The sequence below is a fragment of the Falco peregrinus genome, chromosome 3 (assembly GCF_023634155.1).
Source record: "Falco peregrinus isolate bFalPer1 chromosome 3, bFalPer1.pri, whole genome shotgun sequence".
In the NCBI taxonomy this organism is placed as follows: Eukaryota; Metazoa; Chordata; class Aves; order Falconiformes; family Falconidae; genus Falco; species Falco peregrinus.
In genome coordinates, this window is record NC_073723.1 from 29,593,988 (window position 1) to 29,612,936 (window position 18,949).

Genomic DNA, 18,949 nt, shown 5'->3' on the forward strand with positions numbered 1-18,949 from the left:
CTACAAAACAATTTGGTGATCATTTGAAGGAAAGCATTAATTCTTGTCACTTACAATGGATGCTGATGTTGCCTGGAACAGCACAGATCTTAAAAGTCATATGCAAGAACTTGCATCTGAGTGCAGTACATAATGCTAGGGCTGGTCACAGGTTTTGCAGTTTACAATATGACAAAAAATACCTTAAAAATGCAAAGTTTAACCTGTTCAGAGAGCTTGTTGCTCCAAAAATGGAATTCTGAGATGCATTAAAAACTGAGTAAGAGATACCGCCAAGAAGATGACTAGAAAGACATACAAAAGGAAGTGGTAGCGAGGCGGGGTAGGTCTCTTCTCCAAAGTAACAAGCAATAGGACAAGAGAAAATGGCCTCAAGTTGTGCCAGGGGAGATTTAGATTGGATATTAGGGAATATTTTTTCACCAAAAGGGTTGTCAAGCATTGGAACAGGCTGCCCAGGGAGATGGTGGAATCACCATCCCTGGAGGGATTTGAAAGGCGTGTAGATGTAGTGCTTGGGGCATGGTTTATGATTCTATGAAGGACCATCTCAAACACAAGTCTTGAGCATATACAGCATTTGAACTGGATGTGCTTTAAGTTCTCAGAGTGAGGTTTAAGTGTAAAGTTTTTTGAAGTTTAAAACAGATATTCAGAAAAATATCTAATAAAAATTGGCATTAAAAATCCAGAAGATTCATACACTTTACAGCAAAATAAAAGGCAAGCAGACATTCCTTTCTTCCAGCTTTAACAAGCAGTGCTGCTTTTCTCAAATCAAACTTCTGTTTGAGAGAATCACAATAATGGGGACAAGTCCTTTAGTCTTCAGGTACAGAAGCGGGCCCAAAAGCAACAGGGAAGACAAGGAAGCAACTAGCAATTAGTAAAGAAATAAGACTTAGAACCAGCATGAGGTGAGATCAAAATCGCCAGACAGTAGAAGTCCATGGTAGGGGCAGGAGTAATGTAACAAATCAGGTGTGCACATGAAGAGTAGTACAAGTTCTTTTCACTAGGGAATACAAATTTTCAAATATGAAAAAAAAATAAATATCACAAGGTGCCTAAAGAGAGTGTAGTACAGCTGTCAAGAAGGAAGCTCTTCCTTCGCCTGCATCTACATGTAAGCCTGCAGAAAAACTCAAAAAAGATCCTCTTGAATCACAGCTACAGCCAGTCCTGAGCTAAATAGTCCCGGGCTACGCAAGTCACCTCCCTAACTTAGCGCTTCTCTACTGCAGTTTGTAGAGTACCTCTGGGCTCAGGGTCCTACTCTTGGTCTAGTACCACCTCAGAGGAGCTCTGTGTCACGTGAGCTGATCCCAGAGGCCTCAGTCCCCCACTGATAAAGGGGGAGAGGAATGCTTCCCTCCCCGCTATTTTTATCAATTCTAGTTTTAGGCAGCTGAAAGTTGAGAGCATGGAACTCCTACTACCATATTCACAGATGAGGCACTGATTTCACGTAAGCTCTCTAGGCCCTGCTGCAATACAAATTAACAGTAGTAGAAGATGACATCCTGGTCAGAGCTGGTAAAATCATTAACTGTAAATAAATTAATTTGAATCAGAATTGCTAATGCCTTTGTCAGCATTCTCAAATCTATTCTGCCAAACCAAATAATTATTTTCTGCAAAAGCTAATTATCCCAGTGTATACTCTAAAAATAAATGGCTTTTGCAGATTTATAGACATTTTTCTGGTCCTTGTCAAAACCCCACAATTTTTTTTTGGAAAAAAATCCACCCAACCACCCTCCCACCCCAAAAAAACACAACCACCCACCCCAACCAACAACAAACCAAACAACCAAAAAAAACCCAACCAAAACCAAACCAAAAACCAACCACCAACTTTTTATTATTAAGAACACATAGTGAAGCCAGGTACCTGTGAATAACAAAATCCAAAAGAAGCAGAGAAACAAACTGACTTAATTTATTAAGATATAATTTTTAAGAATTTGTATTATTCAATTAGCCCTATTCCCAGCACTGTGGTTTTAAGAAATTTGAATGCAGATTCTGAGAAAAGACCTAATGACATGACTGTGTCAAAATTTCCTTTCTGTGTTTTATATGCTTGATTTATATATTTATTTTATAACATTTGGTGTGAATAGATACTACAATAAAAATAATTAAAACAAGACATATTTTAAAGCCCACTTGTTTAAGCCCCACAGAATCTATTTTTCATTTCAAGAACTCCCGTGCTTCTTGGACTGGATTCAAGTTGTGGGCACTTTCAAGAAGGAGACGATAGCATGGAAAACTGAATATTAATTGCTACAAACAACAGTTTATAATTACTCTCCTGAGAAACTGGTGTAAGTTTAAAAAGAAAGGATATGTATTTCTTAAAGCTACCCCTAGACATTACAGACACATAGCTCATGGACAGACAAACACACACACATCAGAACAGGGTCCTAGATATCAAGTGTTAGTAAATTGATCCCGTAGTTTGAAGGGAACACACACGTACAGCTACAATACATGGCTTAAGCAGTATTTAAAAAAAAAAACAAAACGCTGTACATAATTTTTCAATCAACAGCTTCACATAAAAGAATAGATACTTATTTTAAAAGGTAAAATAAAACCCACTGAAAACAAACAAGCAGAAAACCCTAACCCAATGAACTGCTGTAGGCTGCAAAGCTCTACAGGTTTTCATGCAAATTTATTTATGAAATCTCAATTATCCGGCCAGTCCAGCTCAATAGCAGAACCATCAGCAACTTATACAGACCTGCAGCAGTCCTCCTCTCAAATCGATGTATATTTTTGGAATAGATTGCTCTGGGCCAGGATCACCACTGTGCTTACACCACTTGGCTTCCACATTAACAGAGCAGCAAAAAGGGCCCATCAGAGATCTGGCTCTTTCTTTGAGACTTGTTTTAAGTAGGAAATCTTTTATGTCAAGGACAAAAGATGATCCATGGATTCCTGAAAAGAGAGAGGCAATTAATCCCACGGGTGGGCATTCTCCCAACATTTATGTGCTTATTTCCTGAATTCACTTTACCATGAGCCTGGGAATCTCTGCCCTCCTGAATTCACTTTACCATGAGCCTGGGAATCTCTGCCCACAAGCAATTGCTCACACAAGTAGCACCACTGACTCAACTCTCATGAAAATACTTATGCGGACAATTGCTCTCCTCTCCAAGCAAGAGCATCGTGGTTGGGCCACAAGACTTGTGATTTGTTTTTTTTTACCTTGCTCTTCCGACGCTGTTGAGCACAGTTTATAGTGTTGCAGTTACGAAGCAGGTATGTCTCATGCATATGCCTTACAAAAAACTATTTGCCAAAAAATTATGACTTTTTACATGTGTGAGTATTTTAAGGTTTATGAGAAGAGACATTTTTCATTAAACCATGAAATCTTTTTCAAAAGAGTGTATTAAGAACAAGAACAGCTGCTTCGCTTGATTATATTTTAAACTGATAAGAAATAGGTATTTTGAACGATTCTCTCTGCTTTTGTTCAGGTTAGTTATTATAAAATACTGCCTTGCTAGACTTTAGAGTGCTTAGCTGGAGAATAAGGGCAATGTTTGAATTCAAATAATTCAAAACAATTACTGTAACTCAAAATACGTAATGTCTGTTTACCAAAAAAACCAGTTTAATCCAAACTTTTCATGTCACAACCATTTGCACTTCACACAGCTTTATAAAACATAAAAATGATAATGGCAGGTTAGATTTATGACAGAACTTACATACTCTCATTAAAGATGCAAACATTTTTAGGAAAGAAACACCATCTAGAAATGTCACATCTCTTGTGAATTTAACTTACTGCAAATCACTGTTTAATAACACAAACCATACTTAATATCACTGTATTCCTTTTGTATATTTACATTAAAAATACTGTATCAGAGACTGGGTTAAGTTTTTTTTTCTCTTCTGGTGCTCATACCTGGACTCAACTCTCTGAATACTGGATGTCATTTTCTAATCAAACTTTGTATTTGCAAAAGGCAAAAAATTAAAAACCACCTAAGGCTTACACACAGATGTCTCAAGGTACAGTTCCATTTTATATTTTCATACCTTTGCTTGTAGAAAAATCCCACAAAACCACAACACGCTGTTCTGAATACATGCATTAAAACTTCTCCCATGAACCTCTTCTAGAATCCAGAAAGAAGCCTGTCTGCATCCTGGGAGTTAAGATTTCATAATACTGAGAAATATTTTATAAATGGAAGAATTTTTTTTTTTTTTTTTTTAAATCCAACTTCTACTAGGAAGGTGGGCTAACAGTCCCCATAGCAGTAACGGCATTGAACCCAGATCAAGTAGGAGCCACAAACAAGAATCTCTCCCTTGAGCAGTCTGGAGTTCAGTCAGAATGATCAAGGGCTCGAGCAAACAAACCTTTGCCTCGTGCCAACCAAAAGGTCTGTTGTTACCAATTGGGAAAGGGGTTTTAGCTCTGGATTGTTTAGGCTGGCTTCTGAACCTCTGGATTATTTAAGCTGGCTTCTGACCCTCTGGATCTAGTCTCATGTGGAACAGGTTTATAGGACAGAAACTATTCAGTGTTTTTTCGACACTGAACTTCAGTGATAATCAAGAAAACTAACGTCAACACACCCTGACGCCCCTCCTTTTGGTCCTGGTTCACTCGATTCTGTAAACTGTGGAATGAAGCAGCTTCACATACAGCCTTACACCAAGAAAAAGAGGTGGTTTTACAGGAAGGGCTCACCCTCATCCCGCTATGCTCAGTCAAGTTATTTTAAGAGGCACTACATGGAATATCTGGAAATTCAATTTTTTTATACTCTACATGCAATTTTGATTATAAAGAGGAGAAATTTTTGGTAGCTATTGCACAATTCTGCAATATACAGAAATGTTCTATAGTTTTATTGGAACATGTGCCAAGTTGCAGAAATAACAAAAGGGAAAAAGGAATGCCAGAATACAAGTGATTTTATTTATGTTTTCTTTCACTGGGATTACACTTGGAAGGATTATGCTTCGCAGTCTTTTCCTGTTGTCATCTCAACTCCAGAAAGTACAAAGAAAACACAATATTCAGTGGCTTAGAAACAGAAGTGAGCATTCCGCACATAATACTGCTGGTTCAAAATTAGCAGCGCCTTTCTCAAATGCCATGTAAAAAATGAGAAATGAAGACACATTTAATAATAAGAAAGTGTTGGTAAATTTTAAATAAATGAAATAATACAGGACACATCCATGGATTGTGTCCCACAAATACCAGGAAAAGCTCAGGGACTCAATAAGAGATTCTTGCTTTCTCGCTGCAACCCAGATTGCTCTTGTATATGCAAGAATGACACCCTCGTCCCTCTTGGATAAAGAGATTCTCAGAAAACATTAAGCTCTTAACAAAAAAAAAATAAATAACGCAGAGTGCATTCAGACAAACTTGCACAAAATGATGCCTTGAGGAACCTTAAGGAAAACAAATGAAGAACAAGTATGCGTAAACCCTAAAAACCAATAGCGAATGAAAAGATCTCTGGGCTTGAGGAAAGCTTTAACGGGGTACCATTACTATGGAAATCCTAAAAGGATGACAATAGAAAAGAAATAATCTCACATCATAAGGGAAGGGAGTAAAGAAGTACCAGTATGCACTAGAAGTGAGCTTATTTTAAGATTGCTAAATGCCATACTAATAAAGTGTATGCTCAGTTAGTGAAGCTGCTTTCCTACGGCTAAAGCAATTAATTATCTCAGAAAGGTAAAGATGCAAAATAATTCTCCTGTTTTTCTCCCTCCCACACACTATTTTCAGTCAGTCCTTTCACACATCTCTCACAAACTTCTATTGTAGAATTCTAACTTCAGTTTAAACAGATTAAATCAAAGTCTCCATTTGAAGTGAACTTGAGATGGCACCGCACAGAAGTAATATATCTTCATAAACGATTGTTGTGGTATGTAGAAGTTAATTTGTTCTGTTTGGATTATTGCTCATGAACACCAACACGCTTTGCAATGCGTGCAATAATTTACTTCTAGGAACAAATAGTTTCAAGACTTTTAAAATACTCGTCCAAGAGACTAATAAATATGAAGCACTTGCTTTGGACAGTGTTTAAAAAATGCTGCTAGCCCTCCATTGTCAGACTCCACCCAGACCCACAATAGCACCGCAACGTGCTGCCACACTAACTGAGCAAAATACAACTTACACCAGGCTTCTGGATGCCATTGGAAGGATCACTTTTATGATGACATATACTCAAAAGGAATATCCAGGTATTGTTATATGGTTGGGAATAACACAGGAGCGTTTAGAAAAAAAGCTAGTACTTGCTTAGTAACGTCAAGAAATGAACTTGTTCAGAAATCAGATGAAGATCATTACAACAGAATACTGAAGAAAATTTACTAAAAGACAACATTTACTTTGATATTCTAACATCTTTCTTTTTTACTCAGTAGAGACGATTCATGCTAACATTTACGAAGACAACTCATAGAACCCGAGTACCCTAATTTAGCTATAAATACAGATATTTAAGGGTTTGTATATAACTATAACATAGCTATATTAGCATTTACCAATACTAGGAGGCTCCGTGTGTGTTAAACTTCAGTGTGCATAAATCCATTTATATGTGTAGGAGAAAAAAAGAGTTGGCCCATTTTAACAGATGCAGAAAATACATTAAAAGAAACCTTGCTTTACAGTAACAATCACTTAGTGTTTAGGCAAAACAGGTGTTAAGAAAGAGTTCTGTTATTTTTCCTGGTTCACAGACAAAGGGAGAGACAATGTTTTGACATTAACTATGGACTTTCTGTTTTCAAAAACATTTTAATACTGATATTTGAATCAACTCCAAATGAAACAAGTAAAAATGTAGCAGGAGTTTTTTTTTCCTTCTGTTACGCTCTGTGCGTTTGCTCTTCCTTAGATAGCTGCAAATCCTGTTTGGTTCATTGCACTGTCACCTAATACAACATAGAGCACAATTTTAATTGGCAAACTTCTACATGGGAAAAGAGTTGTAAGAAAATGGAAACACATGTATTATAATAAATATTGCAAATAGCAGTGGACTGTACTTGAGCTATCTTTTGAAAAACCTCTTGGAAGCTAGTAGCTTTGCTACAACTTGTAGTGCTAGGAAGAAAACTTTTCCTGAGTGTGGGGCAGCTCAGAAGCAAGACTGTGTCCCAGAGCACAGAGGCTGCCACGCTGGTTTTAACTGGGCAAGATGCACATGAGTGATGCAGTCTTCCCTGACCGCAGCAGCTGGCAGACTGCATTCCCACCCAGAGGGTCACGGTGCGCTCTGAAGGAAGAAGTCCAGGCTCTCCCATGGGCCCTCTGAGCCTGGGCGGCAGAGATGCAATCTGGCTGCTGAAAGTTAATTGGCAAGTGGTTTTCCTTACTACCTTCTGCTTTAATGCCACACGTTACTAAGGTGATAATCTGTGATATTTGCTTCTGAGCATTCACTTTTCATATTTGCAACTTCAGCAGCTGGCCTGAAGTTGCCAAAGATACCAAGACAGCTTTGAATACATAAATATGTTATATCTAACATATTGACAGAATTATCTACATTACTTTTTCCTCTTAAGAGAACTTCAGATTCATCATGTAATGAGTAGTTATTCTACAGTTACACTGCTCTGTTGACAGGTACCCTTTACAAAGCAGCTTCTGAGAAGAAAGGGTAACAAAGCTATGAAAATAATTACAGGGGAAACTCTGCAGCTAATTTAAAAGTCAGCCAATTTATTCAAGTCTGGAAACAGCAGTAGCAAACAAATGTTGAGACATAGTAAAGGACAATTTTCCAGGAGAGACTTAGTTAACAATCCGCTGACTGCACTGGATTTCTCATTAGTGTCGAGTTGAATCTTATGATAGTTCATTCTCCCCACGAGAACAATATTTACACATTATCAATTAACTATTCTTTGGTGAAAGAGAGTTTTTCAGCATTACATGGGGACACATGTGGGCTCTGTAAAAACATGAGATGTGTAACACACGGTAAACAGAAAGTAATGATCTTAAACAGGCCAAACCCTTGAATTCGTCACTAATAAATGTCCCCATGCATTCAGCAGTCCTGGCTGCTGGGAGCCTGTTTTCTTCAAGTACTTCAAACACTAAAATCCAGGAACATTTATTATTTTAATCCATTACAGGCAGTGCTTGATTTAACTTTATTGGTTGTGGTGGTGGTAGTAGTTATAGTGGGGGTAAAGCTATGTTCTTTTACACATCATTTCAAAAGGGCTTAATTATATTTTATAGCTCAGGCCAGGAATCCTGCTTGTTTTGTGTCTAACAAGGTTCAAACGGAGTTCAGGTCAGTGATGAATCAGAAGAGAAGTCAAAGATGGTTATCTATTTGAAATGAGCTCATCTCCCTTAAAGAAAAACTGGGCAGGTACATCATGTTCATTACACTACTGCATACTAAATAGCTGAAAAATCTCAATTCACTTGCTGATTTAGTAATTTTGGATTTTGTGATACCTGATCAGGGAGAGCATATTAAAGTTAAGATGTAAAGGGATTTTCATTTTTGGTCAAGGCTGTCTTTGGTATACAATAATTTAGAACATATTTGTAAAGCTCTGTATTGCTCTACCTTATCTTAATTAAGTGGAAAAAATGCATAATGGAAAACAACAAAAGTAGCGTTCATTTTTTCATCCATGAGTTCAGCTTTCAAAACAGAGTGCTATATTCATGTGAGTAATACTTGTATTACTTGTATCTTGTAATTCTTGTATCATAGATGTAATTCTTGTATCATAGACACTTTAATTCTAGATATAAGCGGTTTTTAGAAAAGTCACTAAACATTCCTACTCCAGCTTTATAGATGGGCATGGGGAGGTTCTTCAATTTAAAAACAATCTATGTATTTCACATCTTAATTTTAGGTGGTTGGTTGAAAACTTTGGTTTATTTTCAGGAGATAGCCAGGACCTAGAACTGTCACTGATTTATAAAGTTGTAATACTTAGCACTACTAAATCAGACAGTGAACAGTTGCACAGTAAACGAAGCATTACAAAATAGTGGATGCCTCTCAAAATGTAGCCCTATATAACTGCCACAAGGTTGAACTAGAATTACAGTGTTAGCGTCTTGCTCCTCTGCTCTGTGCTTGATTCGCTGGATTTCAACTGCTTTAATAAACGAGTCCATGAACTAGAGGGTAACTGCTCTTTATAAATAAACCATCCTGAAGATAGTGCCTGGCAGAACCTGAGCTCTTTGAGCCTCTGTAACCCAGTGAATTATGCTTGTGGAAGTCCAAGGATTGACAGATATACCCAGGCCACACAAACCAGACAGGTTTCCCTACACTCCTGGGATGTGGTTCCCCAGGGTTAAGGCTAGGCCAGGTCCAGGCTCCTATGTCTCTATCTTCCCTTCTCTTCAATCCTTCCTCCCCATCTCTCCTTTACATACTTCTCCGAATTCTCTTTGTGCCAGCATGGTCACTGCAGTGTACCTGTCCAGTGAGCCAGCTGAAGGAGATGATCTTGCTGGGAACTTTTCTTTCCTGTTGGGTTAGTTTTTCAGACAGATCAGTGCCCTGACTCAACTCAATGAACAGCTGCCTGAGTAACAGAGCTAACACAAGGCAGAGTGTGGAAATGTGTGGCCACAGTAACCTAAACTTCCTATGGAATTGCACCTTTTGTTTGGGCAGCAAGCTGGTGATCTCCCCCCCCCCCCCCCCCCCCCCAATTTTTGTCATGAAAAAAGAAGAGATCTGTTGCCAGTATGTAAACAATTTAAATAACTTAAGGAACTGATCCTTAAGACTGGGCAATAATGCCTGATCTCTGTGTTCTGTACCTCAACACAGCAAAACGTAGACTGAACTGGAGGGATTGCACAAAACCATAAAATGTACAAAGAAAACTTTCAGCTTTCACTGTTCTTTGTATTTTCTCATGAATGTAAATACCCTATAGAATTGACTACCATGAAAATGCTCTAACACCTACTACTGCCACATAAAGCATTGGGACCCACAAAACAAAAGAAAAATATCTGAAAAACCCACACAATTACTTTCACAATTAAAGTTTAGCAGATTACAAAACCAACCATATATTTGTTCTGAATCAAATTTCATTTGGAGTCTACCTTTTAAAGTTGAGTTATTTAAACTATAAATGCCGTTCTACAAACCTAGCGCACAATGTAATCAACCTACAACTAACTTTTTGTTTTCTCCCCCGCCCGTGAGTTAAGGTGCTAGTTCATCAGTAGCAATTCTGAACCCTGTTACAAAGTATCAGTAGGGAATCTAACCAGGATTAATAGTGGTACTCAGTCCTGGGATTAGGTGGTGTCTTGTTTCATGGATTTTAGGCCATCTGTTCTTCCCTCCTACATTATACTCCTGCAGAACTATAAACGCACCTCCACCTCAGGGACTATAGAAAGGAATTAGAATTCTTCTGCTTTTCATTATCACAAGATTCAGTAACTCATTTCACTGTCAGGATAATCCCCTTTTACTCTTTCTTTTGCGCTTGCAGGGTATGCCAAAATGACAAATAAAATCCCAGATGTTAGAGACCTGATGAGGTCTCCACCTTTTCTTGAGTGTTGGGTTTAAGCTACTTGGGACATGGTGTCAAATCTGACAGCACCCCGATGCCCACACCCAATATTCATTAAGGTTTGTTAGTGATTTGTATAGCTGTCTACAAGCTACACTTCCACCTCAATCCTCAGTGGCCATTTAAATATTTAGTTTGTCCTCTGGCTTTTACTGACAAAGAATTAATTTCCTATTGTTCAAGTGTTGGAAAGAGTTTATATTTCTTTCTAAAAGTAACAAAGGTCTTCTGGGTGTTGTAAATGGCTTGTTACTGCTGCATATTATTTTAGGTAGTCATATCTAATTCAATGTTTTATTTCCCCATGGGCTAACTTGCCTATCTGCAGCATCCAAGGGCTATGACAACGCCTTAGCAGAGTTTCCTCGAGAGGGTCAGTTAACTCCAGAATGAAATTTGGTCTTTGCTCCACACCAATTAATAGCTGAATTTAATTTTGAATACTTCTGTAAAGTATGTAATTTCTTTCAGGTTTAGTAAAAATACTTGTGATTATCATACACTCAACAAGTGTTTATTCCCCCCCCCTTATTTATATGCTAAAGTAATCATCTCTGCATGTAGGACAAAGGGCTGGGGAATTCTGTCTATGATCTTTGGAATATTTTATGTCCCTAACTCCCTCAGTTCAGACACTGAACTGCAAGACTTCCCTCCTGTGTCCAGCCAGACCAAAATAAGGCTGCACCGAGAGGCTACAGGCTTCTTGCTGTCTTTCACTCTGGGGAGGGTACAGTCCTCAACTTCTCTCATTTATCTGCTCTTTTGGCAGGTAGGTAGTGCTAATTTCAACACCAAGCCTAAATTAATTGAAAGCCATATGTTTAGAATTGCATTCTATTTCCTAGTATTTCTTGCTAAAAATTATTTCAGCTTTAATAGCATGTGACTGTTCTAGAGCAAGCTACATAGCTCAAGTGTGATAGCAAGCAGTCTAAAATCTGGGTACATGGCACTCGGGAGCTCTAACCACTTGTAGAAGATGCCACATCCTTTACAGGATGAAAATCACTGAACCAGGTCTAACGATAGTTCTTGAAGTTGGGGTTTTTGGCAACAGTATAAATAAGCTGCCAAAAATGAACTAGATGTTTGTTATCGGCTTGTATGAAATGGGTACAAGTTTTAACTTGTAACTCTAAGTCACAAAATATAAAACAAATACAGATAACCATTTTATTTAACATCAGTATGACTTGAACTCCTACCCTTAAGGGTATCTGAAAAACTATACTGGTAGCCTTTTCTAAAGTAAAATGAATATCATCTTTTTTTGGAAAGGGATTTTGTTTTGGTTTGCTTTTTGCCAATATACTGCACCACATTCTACAACAGTATTACTTTACTAAAACCCAAATACTCGGGATTTCACCAGGAGTATGGAGGAGAATGTAAGTATTCTAGCAGAAATAGTAACCATGTTGTTATAAGTAACTGTTGTATTAAAACATGAAAAATGTCCAAAAAATTAAGTCCCTTGACACACTAAAGGTTTGGGGTTGTATAACAGTGCAGCAGGATATGTAGAAATGGAGGTGTTTTAATTTGATCCAACTGCAATGAGAGTGTTCAACACTTACAATTTATTTCATTAGAAGTGAAATAATTCAACTAATTAGCCCTTCTGTTTTTTAGAAGCTACATCTTCTACTTTCATGAGAAATTAAGACAAAAAGTTAAAACTGAAGGCCTTTAGTTTTCATGGTTAAATAGAAAGACTAGAGGGAAAACTGATAATTAAAAAAAATGTTATATGGCAATCTTCTGTCTTGATTTCAGCAAAAAAAAATAATAATCAAAGCATTACACAAGGTCACACACTTTTGTTTTCCCCCTATAAGCAAGGAAAAATGCCGACAATACATTCTTGTGAGTTTTTTTTTTGCTAAATAATTCCTAGCAAATAGGATTCCTTACAAACCAACTTCATCTCCTACGTTAAAACTCATCTGGAAAAGGGGTCGTTTACAGTGTTTATAAAACACTGCCACATAAAATGTGTAAAAAAACATATTTCACTAAAAATAGCTTGCGTAAGTATGGGATTAGAGTAGTTTCTACTGCTATAATTGTTCCTTTGTAGTTTTTTCCATGATGTTTCTGAACAGCGTTTTTAACTATGTTTATTAAAGTCAGCACATAAAAAAGGATCAAAGAGAAAGCTAGTGAGAACCAAAGAAACCCCAAGCGTATTGTGTTGTCTCACTGGGGAGTTATGCAGATTCAAGTAAACAAGTGCAAATTGTTGAGGTTTTAATGAAAATTTTCTACAATTATTGTATCTGAAGTCATTCTATATAATAACATCTGTACAGCAGATGGCCATACTGTACAAAAGGCAAGTAATGCTCCTTTTTCTTCCTCTGTTTTAACAGTACATCTGAGATGACTACTTTTGTCATTGTGCTTAGTTTGGTTCAGCAAATAATTTGTAAAATGCAGCTGTTGCAGATGGTCACAATAGTTATTTGACTGTAAAATCAAAGACACAGTGAAGTATTTGGGTATTAGTTTCATTCTGTAAAAAAAATATCTGACATTAACCCTGTTCAGCTCAAAAGGTATATCTATAAAGCCTTTTGTAAAAAGAAAATTAGCGAAGAACTGACATTCAAATACTCCTTGCTCAAAAGACACAACTACTACACTTTTTTCCAATTGAGTTAGCTTGCATAATTTCTTTACAATAATAAAACAAATCTAGTTAGTAACTGTGGTATTCTTCTGAAGTATTTTTAACACAAAATTATAACACCATTTTCCTCTCACTGAGTAATTTATCTTCGTTCCTGAAGGTATATTTTCCATTTTGGTTTCTATTAGCACTTTCATTTCAAATTATTAATTTTAGATAAAAGTTCAAACTATTTATTAAATGAATTTTTGCCAGTTTCAATCAGTTTTGTGGAAGTGTGTCTAAAACAATTTAGTGCATTGTCACAGTAACATGCAAAACCTCATGCACATGTATTTTTCTTATTATAAAGCAAAGGTAAGGCAACTTTAACTGGAAAAAATGTGAAAAGTGTGTTGATGTCTGTTTATTGTTTGGTTATTAAAGTTTTTCATACAGAATAACTAATTACCATTTTCATTAGATTCAGCATCAGTGTTGCTTTACTTAACAATGCTTGCCAGACAACAAATGTACTGAAGATTCATGTACAGCTTGTGACATGAAAAATAGTTTGGCTTCCTCAGACTGCCAGAAGAACTAAGAAACAGAACTCTGTAGCAGAACATTTCTGAGGCTTAACGTGCAAGGCAAGGTACATTCTCTTTCTGGGAGGATGAAAAACTCCAGGATAAGTGATATGCACTGCTGACTTTGCCAAATTGCTTTATAGTACAGTGACAGAACAGGCTCAAGCTTTGATATATCAGAGCTTGCTGGAGACACTATAATGTACCATGAGACAGATAATGTACAAATGATAGAGGGGAAGTGATGGAAGGAAAGAGGATTATTACACAGAAAGAAACCTAGAACTATTTAAAGGACATTAGAAAGGCCTTTTCCTCAGTTGCAGTGCTTTCTGTGCTAGGCTTGTGATCTGATTGGAAAAGTGTGGGAACACAGGCACTGTTCCTGCCTGTGCTGTTGTTTATTTATGGATAAATCAAGAGTTTCAGGCTCCAGCACTTCCATACACTTTCATGTCCTATGAACCTTACATTTTTCATTTTTAACTTTTAAAACAATAAAGAAGCCATGAAACTTGCTGGCCTAAGGATAAATATTTCTGATGAAAAAGAAATAAATCACCACCTCGCTTGGCCTACAACTTGTTCCTCTCAGCTAAAGACCATTTTGCCTCACAAGATACTCTGCCAACTACCTACATCTGGCTCATATCCATATCATATAAATGTACCATCTTATTAATGTTATTAAAAGACTAATACAACAATTTCCAAAGACACTTAAAATTGTCTTTATTTTAATGAGTCTCTGGTATCCTGTTAATTATACCCAAGCTGTGAAGTTTCCTTGCAGTTCTGCAGTAATGAGGCTGGAGCACCCGTTTTCCCTGGGTGACTCTCAGCTGTGCAGAGGAAGCATGTAAAAATTTAAAACTTCACAAGCCTGGAGGAGAATAGTGATATGACTCAATAGTTACATAGCAGCATATGTCAGGGCTCTGAACAATTATTTCTGGTTTGTTTTTTTTTTTTTTTAACAGAAGTATAGGGTCCTAACAAGAAAATGTAGTTAGAGAGTGAAAACTGTCAAAATCTTGCCCTTTGAAGTATGTGCTGAATTATCAGAATACCTGAATAGTGGTTCTGGTAACCACTATTCCAGCCAGAATTCCATCAATAAATTAGTAATTACAAGCTAGGGGATATTAACTACAAAATTAAGTACTCTTTGGTGCTGCCTTACTGCAAGGGAAACTCAGGTAATGCAGTCCACTAGGTATTTGCTATTTTCTGTTGTAGATTTATTAAGTTAGCCAGAGGAGTTCCCTTCAGTGGCCCATGCTTTAAAATGGTTACTAGACCACCACTTGAACAAGTCAGTAGCACTTCCAACTTGGAAAAAACTCTTACCTGCACTTTTATGTCCACTTCTAATATTCAGGCTCCCAGTGAGGTTTGATAAAGAGACTAACAAACAAGGTTTACTGGGATGTGGGATGGTTTCCATCAAAATAACCACTTGAACAGTGTGAATGGAAATCTTCTGGAAGCAGGAAAGGGCCTGCCACAAATTTTCTTGTACTGAAGCCTTTTGCACAGCATTGGTGTGTGCAGCAGGTAGGAAATCCTTTGTACTGGAGTGCTTGGTTATTGAAGTGACATCTTCATCTGGAATAATGCCAGCTGGTGGAGCAGCCTCCTTCCTGGGCTCATCATCATTTGTGGTTACAATTTGCTTAAAAAACTGGTTTATTTGATCAAGTCTGACAAAACTGAGATTTGCTTTTAAAGGTTTTGATATGTCCACATTTATGTCAGCTGTAGGAGGGAATCAGAGAAAGAAGTATGAGAAGCTATAGTGCAATTATTCAAGCAAAGTAAAAATATTAGAAATTTAGTGGAGATAACATTATTCCTATCATGTTTAATTAAAAGAATAGAATCAATGGTAAAAAATCACGAAACTGTTTTTAGGAATAAATCTGAACCAAAACATCATGAAAAGTACTAGAAGCAATTTTCACTATATACAGTTTTAAAGCAAGAAACATGTCACAACATGAATCTTATTTCCCTGTTTCTTCCCAGGGATTACCACAGCTAACTGAAAGACACACACATTATTTGAGTGTGTAGGAGGGAAAATACATTAGTCCTTTTGTGTCAGAATGAAAATACACTTCACATTCTCTTGAGTTTTACATCCAATAGATCTATTTGACTAAAATCCAAAGACAACAGTGAACATTTTCAACACATTTAAATGAGTGAATAACATGTATATTTTGTTGTTTCCTATACACACCTAATGTGCAGTATTCTTCCATGCATTTTCAAGATGAAATGTAAAATAAAAAGCAAATATAAAAACAGAGATATGTTTAGATTTCTTTGTTTTCCAGGAAGATTGGAATAACCTAATATTTTAAAAATGTTCTTTGTCTCCTTAGTGAAGGATTTTGGTACTTCCCAGACTATTAAATTCTCACAGAATTTTTAGAAATCACAACTAATATGAAAAACATTGACAATAGTGATATTTTAGTAGCTGAGAAGTTGCAATTACCAAGATTATTTCACAGATAGGAAGCAGGATTTTATGATGCCTGAAACTCATTTCTGTGCTGCTATCTGCCTTTTTATCAGTACATTATACTTCATTACAGAAATCTAGCTTTAACTTAGGTTTTTAACATGTTTCATTTCAAATTCAGCTTTCATCCAGTAATGAGACAGCTACCCTGGGCACAGGGAAAAGCCTGCTTTTCACTTTGCTGTTTCATTCCCACAGCCTCACCCTCAAGAACCAAAAAATGAGTAAAATTTTGTGCATTTATCTAAACTAGATTATACGTTCAGAGAAAACAGCACTACTTAGTTTCAAGTTTCATTATAGATATAGGAAATACTGTTAACGGTTTTACACAGATTAATGACTATTTCATCAAAATTAGGACCTAGTTTCAACTTGTCCAGGATCACGCTCTACTTTTAATGCTGATGGAAACTAATGAGCTTGTCTTCCACTCTTTAGGTAAATTACAAGTTTTAACAACAATGGTAAAGGGCTGCAGGAGCAGAGCTTTAGAGCTGCTCTTAAGCATAGGTTTATACTGACTTTAGAGAGTCCCAAGCACATGACAAAGCACTTTTATGACCCTCCCAAAATATCTGGGGGTTCTAAATTTACCTTAGGTGCTTTAGTATCTGAATAGATAATTCTCTGATTTATAAACTAGCAATTTTTCTGCAAAGAAAAATTTATTAATGGCCATGTAAGATTTTTTATAGCTGAATAAAAAACACCCAAACTTAGCCACTGCTACCTAAGATTTAAGACTGAAAAACTATTTTAATTGTAACTTACAATTTTAATCAATGGTTTTCTGAAAATACTTTCTCTTGTGTTAAAGCCTTCTATGCTGAAACTGTGGCAAAACACTAGCTAACACATGACCTAGTGGAAAGGCATGTATCAAAGCTAGGAAGCTGGACGTTACAAAAAAGCAAGATTTTTAGGCACCCAAACTCACACATGATCAACTTGGAAGATTTTTCAAAATACTTGTGTACTGATATTTTTAATTAAAACCAAGGGAAGAAAAATGTCATAACACTTTGGAAAATCTCTCCAACCTTCTTGGCACTAAAGAACACCCCAAGAGTCGCCTGCCTTTTTGCACACACCCTTGGTTCTCTCCTCCATTTGAATGGAAAAAGGAGACTTACGAAGAAAGTAGAGACCCATGTGACATTACAATATTAATTTACTTACGATACTCAAATGGAAAGGAGTGTTATTCTAATAAGTTTTTTAAAAAACCCCAAAACAACAAAAACCCAATCGAACAAACCAAGCAGCATTTTTAAAATGATCCAAGTCTGAAATCCAACTTGCACTAGGATTTGGGTTTCTGAACCATTTAGGCACTTTCAAATCAAGTCCCTTATCAACTTAATTTTCTCCATTAACAATGTAGTAATAAAGGAGTAAAACAGAAGATATGTGCTTGGCTTTGCTACATAATTAAGTCTGTAAGTTAATAAATGAGGAAAGGACCCTTATTGCTTGGTGTGACAGCTTTCACAGCTAACTGCTTTGCCAAAAGCACATTTTATTGCCAACACTTTCCTACGGTAGTATAACCCAGAAGAGGAAAAAACCCACAACCCAAGAACTACTTAGACATAAGTTGATAGAACAGGTGGAAAGCTAAAGCCAGAGAATAAACTGATTGAGAAAGATTTAAAAGGAGATGAATTCAAGAGCAATAGTTCTCTCTTGGGCTTCCTCAGGCCAGGGCAGAGAAGACACAGGCTGCTGGTGAAGCTCAGTGGTGGAACATGCACAACACCTGGGGTGCTGGGCATGTCTTTTATCACTGCTGTTAGTCACTTGTTTTCACAACCACCACACTCATCTAAGAGAGCAATAAAAAAAATGGACGCTAGGACACCAGAGAAATGCAAATGAACTCCCTGTTTTCTGTTTGGAAACAACACATGTCACACAGAAAATGTTGTCATGACTGATAGCTTGACAAAGGCTTGTATTAAGTTATTATTATCCAGTGAATCAGCTCTGACCAAAGGTGGTGGCAGCCAGAAGCATAATTGCAGAGAATGTAATTCTGGAACCTTCACTGCAAATATTTTAACCATCTCATAACAACATAGGCTATTTTTACAACTGGGGAAAGATTATATAAGGAGATTCTTTGGCATTTTAAGTAAAATGTTCAAAAAATAAAAATCCAATTGAGCAATCAATATTTTTAGTCTTTGTCCCGTTTTACAATTTATACATAGCACTGTAAAAGAAACTTCAACATTTCTTCAAGAAAAACATATTTAAGTGATGGACAAACAGTGAAAACTGATGAAATATGAAGACCTATACATAGCAGCTGGTGAAAATACATGTTCAGCAGCTTCTTCAGTCACTCAAAATGGGCTAAAAAGAGATGTTTCAATGTAAAGGGTCACCTAGATGCAGCTGAAATAAAATTTCCAGCGTGCAAAATCCAAGGGAGACAGTCTTTTTAGATGATTTTAAACACCTTGGGAAGCAAATCACGCAGCACTGTGCAGATTCTGTACCGGTAGGAAAGCACTGGTTCCTATAATACAAACTCCTCTTTGAATTGTCCAAAATTACCTCGGAATCATGACAGAG

General features: G+C 36.8%; 1 protein-coding gene across 6 annotated transcripts in view; it reads right to left on the reverse strand.

The window, feature by feature from the left end:
* VPS13B (vacuolar protein sorting 13 homolog B) overlaps nt 1–18,949 on the reverse strand; it is a 478,583-nt gene that overhangs the window by 81,516 nt on the left and 378,118 nt on the right. For all 6 annotated transcript variants that reach the window (XM_055800741.1, XM_055800742.1, XM_055800739.1 and 3 more), the window contains 2 exons: nt 15,184–15,591; nt 2,759–2,958 (listed from right to left, as the gene is read on the reverse strand). In XM_055800741.1, coding sequence (XP_055656716.1) covers nt 2,759–2,958; nt 15,184–15,591 — 608 coding nt within the window. The remainder of the gene's footprint in view (nt 1–2,758; nt 2,959–15,183; nt 15,592–18,949) is intronic.